The following is a 14,166-nucleotide window of genomic DNA, read 5'->3' on the forward strand; positions in this document are numbered from 1 at the left end:
CCAGAGCTTAATCAGGCTCTAGCCCGGAACCGGCCCTGGAATCGGTTTGGTGGAAAAGGGGCATGAGTGTATTCAGAGCCAGTGAGCAACGGAACTTTCCGAAGAATAATATTAATTAAAATAACTGTTAATGCGCGATAAAATAATTGTCGTTGTTAACCTGTTAAGCCCTGAGCCTGTTTTTCAGGTCTCAGGCTCGAAAATGACATTCCCAGAACAAATGACTCTTCTAAAAGGGTTAAATTAATAATCTTTTTTCTCAAAGTAATAATAAACCTGTGAGTTGGATGTAGAAAAGTCAGAATCAATATAGATGTTTTTTATTTTAAAGAAAATTCAGATTTTACATAGTAAAAAACTGTAAATTATAGTGTCCGTCCAAAAATTATTTTTTACTTATAGTGAAAACTACCCTTGGATGATGGTAAGGTAGACTAGAAGCTTTAGGAATCCAAAGTACAACATATAATAAGTACCCTGTATCAAGATTGATGCAAAACAAGTGACATTTGACCTTTTTAGAGAGATTTAGCAAAAAGAAACCACTTCTGGGGTAATTTGGGTGGATTTTCCATATCTCTGGCCCCCCTTGGTCGATTTTGATGGTTGACACCTCTTTCTGACCGTTAGAGCCAATATAATCGAAGGGGGAGTCCCCCACACACACTCATTGTGAAGAGAAATGGTGGGGGCTTCGCGCATGTAATTTTTCATCAGAGTGAACCTATCTCTAGCTTTGACATCTGGAAACGGAAAAGCAGTTTTAATGTTTATGGATTATCAGAAATCATTTCAAAGGGACACAGACACATTGGATTAACCTATGGATTAACTTCAGCAGCGTTTTTATCGTGTTAATGCCATTGAAGACCACTTTGGAGAGACTACAGAGCCAAGGTAAAAATGTTAGCATTTTTAGCTACCTAGCGTCACCTGTTTTGATGTCCGTTTTTGCTTATAACGTCGCCATTTCGTATAATTCAGTGATAATGTGGGTGTCCATCGATTCTGTGTCACCTCACGATGTGAAACGATGTCATGGATGTGGAGAAAAGAAATAGTTGCGTCTTCCTCGTCAGATTCCATCGTCATCAGGTGCTGACACTCACGCTAAGCCTTTACTTGGTGGTACAAGTACAAGATTCTAATTATACTTGTGTGTTTCTCTGTTATAGACCACACACATACACTAAACCTGCTCCATGGCTGTATTACTGTGCTGTTGTGTTGATATTAATAAGTAAAGGAAATCAACCTCTACCAAGAATCTTGTGTGTTCTTACCGACACCCCAAAGTGTAACCCCTAGTTTCCACCGGGTCCGTCTGCGTCGCGTTACGGCTGCGCCGCGGTTTTGGTCCGACCTCCTCTAGCGTCATAACCCACCAGGCGCGTTTCAGAAGCGGAGCGTCTTGCCTGCCGGCTCGCAGTTTTTGTTGATTTGGGCATATTTCCTGGACAGGATACTTTGTACAGACAAAGTTAATAATAACTGTAATATTCCAGTTATAAACGACATGAATCAAAGATGTGTTGCTGTATTTTAGTGGTAAAAAAATGCATTCATCATCATAATTATTCTATATATATCATTTACACAGTGCCTGTAAACCGGAGGAGAACGCTGGCATTTCTCCTCCTACTTGAAAGACTACGGAGGGATAGGGTCTGCAAAATTAGTTTGTGTGTGTGTATATATATATATATATATATGCTATATATGCTCTGAACGTTCCACTTCCTGCCTGCCCGACCTTACGTTACGGCTGCGCCGCGTCAAAAATAGGATTCATCCTAATTTTAGAGGAGCCCTGCGCCAAGCCGCTTCTGGGACGCTTCTGGGACGCTTCTGAGCCGTAACGCGCCGCGTGTGGTGGAATAGCACCCATTGACTAGAGTGGCCTCGATCGCCGTGAGCACCGCGGCGCAGCCGTAACGCGCCCGTAACGCGCCCGTAATGCGCCGTAGACGGACCCGGTGGAATCTAGGGGATAGGCAGGTCTTAGGCAGGAAGCTGTAAACTGTAAGCTGGAGTCCTATCTGGCAACCCTGTCTCCTAAAAATTACATTCCCACAGAACTAAACTGCATTCTCAATTACGTTTAGCTAGAAACGTATTTTCTCCCATGTTACGTTTGTTATGAATGTATCTCAAATACGTTTATTTTCTACATATGTTCTAGAAACATATTTTCTCCCACGTTACGTTTGTTATGAACGTATCTTAAATACGTTTATTTTCTACATATCTTTGCCATTTATTGTCTTGCTTATAATAATGATAATAGTCATTTATAAATATCATTTGAGAGCACACATTTGAAATCGACGATCGGGCTCGATATCCTATGGTTCAATTAAAATCAGTAGGCGAGGCTGTAATTTCGCCAGCTGTTACTCTCATGAGCGAGGCAGAAAATAATAGTTTTAACATGCCAAAAAGCTGGCGTGTTGTTTATTGCACCTCAAACATTAAAACAAATCCAGAGTTACGTGTTTCTGTAAGAAAGGACAGTAACAGAAGAGCTCTGTGGCTTCAGGCTTGATCGCCGTTCAAATTACAGCGTTGGTTTCCCCAAAAGTGGGTGGGGCTGTAAAGTGACGTAGATTTGACTCTCATCTATTATTCAAAACCATTCTATTTATTCTAACGTAAATGACATGCCAGTGTTTTATCTTTTTATTTAGCGATTTGTTTTTGCACTGGGAATGTTTTCATGTGAAGTACGTCACTTCACTTTGTCTTCTTCGTCCCTTTTACGTTCCAGACAATGCATGGCTCAGCGTAACAGACTGAACAGCGACCCCAGGTGTGTCTACATTGGAATTACATCTTCATTACTGAAGGAAAAATACTTTACCTAGTGTTTGTTAACTGGGTTTTAATGGTTACAATATTGCTATGAGTTACAGTATATTTTGGGTGATGGGAGACACATCTATGGAATCACAATTTCAATAGCTTACCATTAAATGACGGATATACCTTTCTGTCTGTGATGTTTTACAAATTAGATATTAATGTGTAGAAGTAAAACATGAGAAATAGTATAGCAATATCCTGTAAAATTATGTAAAAACATGAATAAAACTACACATCTTCAGATGTTATACATACACAAGTGTCCTACACTAATAGTACAAAGTTATTATTAGTATGCTGTGTGTACCTTGTGTGCACCGCCTAGTGGTTAAAGCACGTTATTTAATTATTTTGATGAATAATGTTATTTTTGTTGAATAATGTTATTTGATGAAAAAAATATTAAGAGTACATACTTTCATAGGGTGAAAGTAGAAGGTCAATGATAGAAATATAGAATATAAAAAATCAAGAAGATACTGTAAGTGATCTCTACAATAAAACAGTTTAGTGCCGGATGTACAAAGATATTAATAGGAGGATGTGCAAAACAGACAAACTAATTAACCTTTATTAACACATGAAAGAATACTTTAGGTTAAGGTCTTCTTTTAAATAAGAAAACAGCTTTGGGGGTATCTACAGATAAATATTAAGCCTGACAAAGTACTTAACGTCTAATATATTGCTTTCCTGCAATGTTAACTATGTTGAAGCACTTATTTTAACTGATATTATACACATTAATTATACTCTTATGTATGTAGATAGTATAAGAAATGTGCAGAATATGACAGTTTAATGGTGGAGGTATACACAGATATTGATAGATGTCTTGTAATGCACTGTTGAGGAATCTGTGACCCAAGTTTTTCATTCATTGCATAACTACACCGTAGTTGTGTATATGAATGATATGTCAATAAACCTTAGAAAATCATGAAATCTTGAAAGGGATGTGCAAAATAGCCATTATATACAGTTTTTAATTAACTATTAGTAGAGAATAACGAGTAATGAATATACTTTATAGGGATCTGCAGATAAATGTTTAGTCTTCTCAAGCACCAACTATCAAATATCTCGCCTGATTGTTTGCACTTGACAATCACCTTTCCCTGAATTTTACTCAGGTGTAACTAAAGTCTGATTTAAGGGTTGTTTATATTTCACATCATTAATCAGAATCTGCAAAGTAACTAAAATAAATGTAGTGAAGTAAAAATACCAGGTTAACCTTAAAGAAAGCCCTCCGGATTATAAAAGACCCCCATCACCCCAGCCACAAACTGTTCTGTCTGCTGCCGTCTGGCAGGCGGTATCGCAGCATCCGGACTAAAACCACCAGACTCAGGGACAGCTTCATCCCACAGGCCATAAGACTATTAAACACCTGAACTTTGAAACAACATCCATAACATTCATCTGGCTGCTACTTAGAAATTATTTGTCTAATATATCATATTCCAATCACTTGTATATAGACTCTTATTGCACTATTTCACTTTTTACTATTTTACTATTTTTCTTTTTGTATTTACTTGCACTATTTTTTCTGTGTATCTGTTTTATTGTGTTGCACTGTTGGAGGAGCCTGTGACCTAAGGGGGGGGGGGGGGGGGGGGGGGGGGGTAGGACACGTTCGATTCCTGTTTTGAATAGTGTGCCGTCGATGGGTTTCATTCCATTTCAAACTGCTGTTTGACGTTCGGTGTAAACTTTGCGCACTGCCACTCCAACATCCAATCACAGAGCTTGAAGACTAATCACAGGGTTTGTCAAGCAAAGCACATGGTGTAGTCCCAAACGATAGCTGAGGATTCTGGGTAGTGTAGTGTCTTCTGCCATCCTAAACTCCAAAAAAATATTTGTTTCTCCGAATCGAAGGGGAAAAATACAAAAGCATTGCACACAATTTAAACCAATCAATGTTGTGTAATTAACAAGGATAATCTGGTGTTTTTGAGTTGATGAGTAGTGCAGATATAACTGTAAAATCAATCGAGAGTAAGGAGAATACTTACTTCCGGGTGTAAAACCCTCCGTTATCCAATGGGAATGGACGCTCACATTGCCTTTGAGACTGTGTTGAAATTACACCCTCGCCTACTGATTTTAATTAAACCATATATCGAGCCCGATCGTCGATTTCAAATGTGTGCTCTAAAATGATATTTATAAATGACTATTATCATTATTATAAGCAAGACAATAAATGGCAAAGATATGTAGAAAATAACCGTATTCAACCTCTTAAGCACGGCGGTCCCCCCATTGGACCCCTCCCACCGTTTTTTTTTCGAGATAATGTCTCAGGGCTTCTTAACATTTATGAAACTATTAATGTGTAGCACCAGATTAACGGGAAGAATCTCAGCTAACTGAAGATATGAACCATTTTTACCAAAAAAAAAAACACAAGTCTCATAAGAAGCGTCTAAATGACCCCTGAGCGAAAAAATTCTAACGCACTGCGGCACACAATTCAAGATAAAAATACCCTTATTACTTATCGTAGCTGCACATACAATATAGCCGATTAAAGCTGAGACTCCACTGATTATTTAGGTATAGTATCATCACTGAGCGATCCGAACTTGCGACAGGGGAAGCAAACACAGACATCACAACACGTACCTTTACGGAGCTTTTATGGCAGATCGTCTCACCATAGCTGTCAATTAGGTCAAAAGACGTGTTCAATGGCATTAAAACGAAAACAAAAAAATGCTACAACTGTTGATCCATAGGTTGATAATGTACCTGTGCCTTTGAAGAAATTATTTATAATCCATAATTCCATTTTTTATGTAAAAATCGGAGCGGAAAAGTTAGCTTCCGGTTTTGGTAACGCGTCACTCTCACTCCTTATTTGTTAACGTTTTGGTGTGTATATAACTTTCCCTCGATTCCATTGGCTCTAGCGGTTATAAAGAGATTTCATTCATCAAAATCGAGCAAGGGGGGCCAGAGATAGGTCAAATCCTATTTTGTACATATTTTTTTTACTTTTGCCGTTTTACTTTTAACATGGTTCGCAACATGCTAGCCGACCGAACCTACTCTGCCATACAATATAGCAGAGAGGAACTTCTCCAATTGCGAAACTTCGTGGACAATAATAACCCTCCGACAAACAATGGAGATTCACCATGGCTACCTGTTGCTGTTCTACCTGAGAGACGCAAGAAGAAGACAAAGCGAGGGTGCCGGGCCGGGTTGCTGGTCAGACTGAGAAAACGAGAGAATCGACCCCCTCTTCCGAGTATTCTTCTGGCTAATGTTCAATCCATTGAAAATAAGCTAGATGAACTCAGAAGCCGGATTGCTTTTCAACGGGACATTAAGAACTGTAACGTGTTAATTCTCACTGAGACTTGGCTCAACCTCGCTATCCCGGACTCCGCCATTGTCCCTGATGGATTCTCTATTTTTCGTCAGGACCGGACTGCAAACTCGGGGAAAAGTAAGGGAGGCGGTGTGTGTGTAACGACTAACAACAACTGGTGCTCAGATGTGAAGATTATTTCATCGGACTGTTCCGCACATCTAGAGCACCTCATGATCTCATGTCGGGCCTTCCATCTGCCGAGGGAATTCACATCTGTTGTGATAACAGCAGTGTATATCCCGCCGCAGCCACTCGCCGACAACAACACGGCACTCGATCAGCTGTTTGGGATTATTGATAAAACCGAGACTTCACGGCCAGATGCGGCGTTCGTTGTGGCCGGAGATTTCAACACCGCCAACATGAAGAAGGTTTTGCCAAAATATTACCAACACATCAGCTTCCCGACGCGCGGGGATAACATACTGGACCATGTTTATTCCCCTTTCCGGAATGGATATAAGGCTCTCCCTCGCCCTCCCTTCGGCAAATCAGACCATATCTCACTACTGTTGTTGCCTGCTTACAAGCAGAAACTTAAAAGGGACAGACCGATTACAAGAACAGTACAACGATGGAGCGAGGAGTCAGATGAGGCACTGCAGGATTGCTTTGCATCCACGGATTGGAGTGTGTTTGAGGACAATAACATCAACACACACACGGACACTGTCATCTGCTACATTGGGAAATGCATCGATGACGTGGTACCGAAGGTTTCTGTACGGACATTCCCAAATCAAAAGCCATGGATAAACTCCGATGTGCGCTGCAAGCTGAAAGCGCGCACTATCACGCACACAGCGGGAGATTTGGAGGAGTACAGGAAGTCTAGGTATGATCTCCGGAGAGCAATTAAAAATGCAAAGAGACAGTACAAAGAGAAGGTGGAATCTGACTTCAAAGGCTGTAACACTAGGAATATGTGGGCGGGACTAAGGACAATGATTGACTACAAAGGAGCAGCGGGGGGTGCTGCGGGAGTGTCTGTGTGCGCATCTCTCCCAGATGAGCTGAACAGTTTTTTTGCACGCTTTGAGAGCAGCCGGGCTGTGGAGGTACAGAGGGACCAGGAGCTACACTGGCCTTTTGTTTTAAATAGGGCAGATGTGTGTAAATCCTTTAAAAGGGTTAACCCACACAAGGCTCCTGGACCTGATGGCATCCCTGGCCGTGTTCTCAGGGTGTGTGCAGTTCAGCTGGCAGAGGTGTTCACAGACATCTTCAACAGGTCCCTGCTGCAGTCTGTAGTCCCCACATGTCTTAAACACTCCACCATCGTTCCTGTCCCCAAAAAGACAATCATCACCTGCCCCAACGACTACCGCCCAGTAGCACTCACCTCCACCATAATGAAGTGCTTTGAGCGGTTAGTCAAATCATTCATCACCTCCTCCCTGCCTGACTCTCTGGACCCCCTGCAGTTTGCCTACAGAGCAAACAGGTCCACTGACGACGCCATAGCCCTCACCCTCCACACTGCCCTCTCACACCTGGACCCGAAGAACAGGAACACATATGTGAGAATGCTGTTCATTGACTACAGTTCAGCATTCAATACCATTGTGCCCTCCAAGCTGGCCATCAAGCTCAGAGATCTCGGGCTCAACAGCGCCCTCTGTGACTGGATCCTGAACTTCCTGACGGGCAGACCCCAGGCAGTGCGGGTGGGAAACATCACATGCTCCACCCTGATCCTCAACACCGGAGCCCCTCAAGGCTGCGTGCTCAGCCCTCTCCTCTACTCCCTGTTCACCCACGACTGCGTGGCCACACACAGCTCCAACACCATCGTGAAGTTTGCTGATGACACGACCGTCATCGGCCAGATCACAGACGATGACGAGACGGCGTACAGAGAGGAGGTCGAAAACCTGACATCTTGGTGCCAGGATAACAACCTCCATCTCAACATCAGCAAAACAAAGGAGCTGATTGTGGATTACAGGAAGCAGCAGGGAGAGGGACACGCCCCCATCGCCATCAATGGGACTACGGTGGAGAGAGTCAAAAGCTTCAGGTTCCTTGGGGTCCACATCACTGAGGACCTGACATGGTCTCTTCACACCACCACCATCACCAAGAAAGCTCGACAGCGGCTCTTCTTCCTCTGCAGGTTGAGGAGGTTCAAAATGGATTCCAGGATACTCTGCAACTTCTACAGGTGCACGATAGAGAGTATCCTGACTGGCAGCATGACGGCCTGGTACGGCAGCTGCACCGACCTCGATCGTAAGGCTTTACAGAGGGGGGTGAAAACTGCACAGCACATCACCAGGACGGAGCTGCCATCCATGGAGGACCTTTACTCCCAGCGGCTCAGGAAGAAATCACTACGGATTATCAAAGACCCCCATCACCCCAGCCACAAACTGTTCTTTCTGTTGCCGTCTGGCAGACGTTACCGCAGCATCCTGGCAAGGACAAGAAGATTCGGAGACAGTTTCTTCCCGCGGGCAGTGAGACTGTTAAAAAATTGAACTGTTGAAACAACATCAAACATTCATCTGCTACTCAGTAGTATGTATCTAATACCTAATATATATATATCATTCCAATAACTTGTATATAGACTCGTACTGCACTATTCCACATCATAACTGTATTTCATTTTATCACTATTATTATTTTTGTATTGCTCATGCTCTTATTGTTATTATGTTGTTATTATGTTGCATTGTTGGAGAAGCCTGTGACATAAGATTTTCAACTACATAATTACTCTGTAGCTATGTCAGATTGACAATAAAGAACCTTGAACCTTGAACCTTGAATCCACCCAAATGACCCCAGAAGTGGGGGTTTTTGGCTAAATCTCTCTAAAAAGGTCAAATTTCACTTGTTTTGCATCAATCTTGATACAGGGTACTTATTATATGTTGTACTTTGGATTCCTAAAGCTTTTAGTCTACTAACCCATCATCCAAGGGTATTTTTCACTATAAGTAAAAAAGAATTTTTGGACGGACACTATAATTTACAGTTTTTTACTATGTAAAATCTGAATTTTCTTTAAAATAAAAAACATCTATATTGATTCTGACTTTTCTACATCCAACTCACAGGTTTATCATTACTTTGAGAATAAAGATTATTAATTTAACCCTTTTAGAATTTTTAGGAGACAGGGTTGTATCTGGAGTGCTACATCTGTACACCATGATGAGCTCTCTCTCTATATATTTTCAGATATGGCGTGGGCTCCTTCTCCTTCGCGTCCATGATCAGTGGGGTCACTGCACGGTTCTCTACTCCCGCTGAACTACAACAGGTAAGCACTCTTTAATAATTCCTACTTCAATGCAGGAAGACATCTTATGGGAACTTTGCTTCTTTTGAATATGTGGCCCTTCAGCTGAAATGCTCCTCTCGAGCTCTGTTCCTAAATATCTATAGATCACCCAAATACTGTGCAGATGACTTTACTGAACTGCTGTCTATAGTGTGTATTGACTTTGACCGTCTAGTCCAGGGGTGGGGAACCTTTATGCTCTCAAGGGCCATTTAAATTTTTACAACATCCTCCGAGGGCCGTACAAATTATTGAACTCAACCTCTGCTTAAAAAAACTAAAATCACAGCCCATTCATTTCGCCTTTCTTTCATGCTGTGCAAAGAAAAAGCAACCTCTTAATCCAGATATCTTACCATGACTCGCGCATGCATTCACGTGCACGGTTGTGGCTGACCACCAAAACAGAAAGATATGGACACAAGATGTGTGCACATTTAGAATCCTATCCATGGTTTAAGTCGGGGGGGGGGACCTAACCTCCTCTAGGGGGGTCCGGGGGCATGCTCCCCCGGGAAGATTTATTTTTTAAAGGAGAGGTGTCATGCTTTTCCGGTTATTACCCGTCCCCTTGTGTGTTATGAAGGTTTTTATGCATGTAAACGGTGTGCAGAGTCAAAACCCTCAAAGTACACCCTGTAGCGAGTAAAACTCTAACACAGAAAATACCTCCCCAAAACGCCTCGTTGGAGATACGTCACTGCCCATTTGAGTCTTCCATTTCGTTCCGGGTACGGCATGATGTCAAGCGGTACCCGGAACGAAATGGACCAATCCCGAAGAGCCGTTACGTTACGTCCGCGGAGCCGTTACGTTAAGCCCCCGCTGATTGGTCCAAATTGACCGATCCACAGACTTCCTCACACACACATCTGTGTGCAGGGAGCAGGCAGCTCAGCTGATTTCTCCTCCCTGGCTGCAGGCTGATAACAGACAGTTGGGATCGCGGCAAAATTCTCTCTGCAGACCCATTCTCACAGCGTTTATCAACCTTTTTCTTACTCAATATCAAGCCACACTTATTGTTTTTACTTCGGATGTGAGTTTGTGTGTGCTCAGGATGAATTTGGCTGTGTTTCGCTATGTATCCTAAACAAGGAAACAACACCTCCACGGAGCTCAGCGCGATTCACAACGTCCCGACCAATCAGAGCACACTGTGCTCACAGGGACGGTGGGGGCTGGAGCTTTTGGAGCTACAACGAGCCGTTAAAGGCAGAGAGTGAAATTCAGTGAATACAAGTAGTTTACAGAGATGCTGTATGAGAAACCAATGTGAGTTTGGAAAAATGCACAGTATAAATCTATTCTAGTAGACCTCAACAATGGAATTATGATCAGTGGAAATGGCCATGACACCTCTCCTTTAAATGTTGAAGTTAAAACCATCAATCTGGTGCACTTTGGGAGCAAAATTAAGAGATCTATGGAAACATCTCTCAACACCCATATGAAACAGAACTGTAAGCAGATTTTCTTTTTCTTTATGGATATTTTACAAATCACTCCCCTTTTAAACTGTATTCTTGTTTATTAATTTTAAAGTGCTCCGTCAGCACTACACCCCTGTCAGACGAGACATATACCACGTGATGACATGATAGGCTCGTGTTGTGTTCAAGGACCCTGATCTTAGCCAGGAAAAACAGGCACTCGCTTGTTTAATTATTTTGCGGTCTAGATTTCTTTAACCAGTTGAGCCCCATGCCCCCGGTACCCCCCCAAATGCGGTGCACCTACAGCGTAAGCGCGCCACAGTTTCGCCGCTGCGAAGCTCCACTAGCACCTCCCCCCCCCCCCCCCCCAGCGCGTCACAGTTTCACCGCTGAGAGATTGGTCCCTTTGGACTAATGGGTCCATTTGGGTATGGGCACGTCACTATACCCAGGAAGAAATAAAATGGAAAAAGAAAAATCTCCAACGAGGCGTTCTGGGACAGCATGGACAGGTATTTTCTGTGTTAGAGTTTTACTCGCTACAGGGTGTACTTTGAGGGTTTGTGACTGCAGACCGTTTACATGCATAGAAAACCTTCATAACACACAAGGGGACGGGTAATAACCGGAAAAGCATGACATGGGACCTTTAACAGATTTTACGAGACACAACAGTCTGCTGCCGTCTGGCAGGCGGTACCGCAGCATCAGAACTAAAACCACCAGACTCAGGGACAGTTTCATCCCACAGGCCAGAAGACTATTAAACACCTGAACTTTTGAAACAACATCCATAACATTCATCTGGCTGCTACTTACAAATTATTTATCTAATATATCATATTCCAATCACTTGTATATAGACTCTTATTGCACTATTTCAAGTTTTTACTATTTTTGTTTTTGTATTTACTTGCACTATTTTTTCTGTTTTATTCTGTTGCACTGTTGGAGGAGCCTGTGACCTAAGATACCGAAGAACCGAAAATACTAGGGAAATGTTTACTCTTCCACACTTGCCCCTGCTAACATCTCAGTAAATGAGCTAGTAGATCATTTTAATTCAAAAATAAAAAATGTTATAGATGCCATTGCTCCAACTAAGGTAAAGGAAGTGACTGGCAAAAAATATCTCCATGGAGAAAGGCCATGACCGTGAAAACAGAAAAAAAAGAGTGTCGAAAAGCTGAACGCAGGTGGCGAAAAACAAATCTCCATAATAGAGACTTGGCTTTTATAATTTGGAATTGAAAAATGCATGAAAGTCTTTCTTCTCTGACATCATTGCCAAAAACAAAAACAACGCTCGTGCCTTGTTTGCTACCGTCGACAGACTAACTAACCCCCCAGTGTCAGTAGCCTCTGAACTTCTATCCACCAGGGCGTGCAATGAATTTACCTCCTTCTTCACTGACAAAATTCAGAAAATCAGACAAGCAGTCAGTGCCTCTGCATCAGGTACAGCAAATGTGTTGTCCCTGTGTCCACTTAAAATCAATTCAAACACCATGACACAATTCCATCAGATTAATGATAAAAACCTAGAGGACATTATTCAACATCTGAAATCCTCCTCCTGCTGCCTTGATATTATTCCAACAGGATTTTTCAAAAATGTTTTTCATTGCTTGGCCTCAGATCTCCTACATATAATAAACAAGTCTCTCCATTCAGGTGTTTTTCCACAGGCCCTGAAAACTGCAGTCATTAAACCGCTCTTAAAAAAGAATAATCTAAATGTTTCAGTAATGAACAACTACAGGCCCATATCAAACCTGCCATTTCTAGGTAAAATCATTGAAAAAGTAGTTTTTCAACAGTTGAGTAATTTCTTGCATTTAAATAACTGTTTCGATGTGTTCTAGTCAGGCTTTCGTCCAAACCACAGCACTGAGACTGCTCTTGTTAAGGTCTTCAATGACATCCACTTAAACACAGACAGTGGCAGAACTTCAGTGTTAGTATTATTAGATCTCAGTGCTGCGTTTGACACTGTTGACCACAACATATTACTAGACCGACTGGAAAACTGGGTGGGACTTTCGGCAACAGTTCTAAATTGGTTTGAATCCTACTTAAAGGACAGAAACAACTTTGTTTCTATAGGTAAATACACATCTGAGTTGACAAATATGACATATGGGGTTCCTCAAGGCTCCACCCTGGGGCCTCTTCTCTTTAACATCTGCATGCTACCACTGGCTCAGATAATGAAAAACAACAAAATAAGTTACCATAGCTATGCGGATGACACACACATTTACATAACCATTTCACCAGGAGACTATTCTCCATTTCAAGCACTGAGTAAGTGCATTGAACAAATCAATGACTGGATGTGTCAGAACTTTCTCCAATTAAACAAAGATAAAACTGAGGTAATTGTTTTTGGAGCCAAGGCAGAACGTATAAAAGTTAGCGCTGAGCTTCAGTCTGCAATGTTCAAAACAACAGATAAAGCCAGAAATCTAGGTGTAGTCATGGACTCTGACCTGAATTTCAACAGTCACATTAAAACAATTAATAAGTCAGCCTACTATCACCTTAAGAATATATCTAGGATTAAAAGACTAATGTCACAGCAGGATTTGGAAAAACTTGTCCATGCTTTTATCTTCAGTAGACTCGACTACTGTAATGGTGTCTTTACAGGTCTCACTAAAAAATCTATTAGAAAGCTGCAGCTGATTCAGAACGCTGCTGCTCGAGTCCTCACTGACACTAAGAAAGTGGATCACATCACTCCTGTTCTGAAGTCTTTACACTGGCTTCCTGTGTGTCAAAGAATTTATTTCAAAAATACTGCTGCTGGTTTATAAAGCATTGAATGGTTTAGGCCCAAAATACATTTCTGACCTACTGCTAAATTATGAACCATCCAGAACTCTCAGGTCATCAGGGACTGGTCAGCTTTCTGTCCCCAGAGTCAGAACTAAACATGGTAAAGCAGCATTCAGTTATTATGCTCCAAATATCTGGAACAAACTCCCAGAAACCTGCAGGTCCGCTGCAACTCTTACTACTTTTAAATCCAGGCTGAAGACTTTTCTTTTTGCCGCTGCTTTTAATTGAACTATTCATATCTTAAACTGCACTGTAACTTTTATCCATGTATTTTTTCTTTTAATGTTTCTTTTATTATCTTATCTTTATTATTATTATGATTGTTTTTAAATGCCATTTTC

At 41.7% G+C, this 14,166-nt stretch overlaps 1 protein-coding gene across 1 annotated transcript in view; it reads left to right on the forward strand.

Annotated features, from left to right (window-relative positions):
• The window catches only part of LOC117484451 (aminopeptidase Ey-like), a 101,297-nt gene that overhangs the window by 85,634 nt on the left and 1,497 nt on the right, over positions 1–14,166 (forward strand). The window contains exon 22 of the mRNA XM_034132924.1: positions 9,443–9,524. Within this exon, the coding sequence (XP_033988815.1) occupies positions 9,443–9,524 (82 nt within the window). The remainder of the gene's footprint in view (positions 1–9,442; positions 9,525–14,166) is intronic.

The sequence above is a fragment of the Trematomus bernacchii genome, unplaced genomic scaffold, assembly GCF_902827165.1.
Source record: "Trematomus bernacchii unplaced genomic scaffold, fTreBer1.1, whole genome shotgun sequence".
NCBI lineage: Eukaryota > Metazoa > Chordata > Actinopteri > Perciformes > Nototheniidae > Trematomus > Trematomus bernacchii.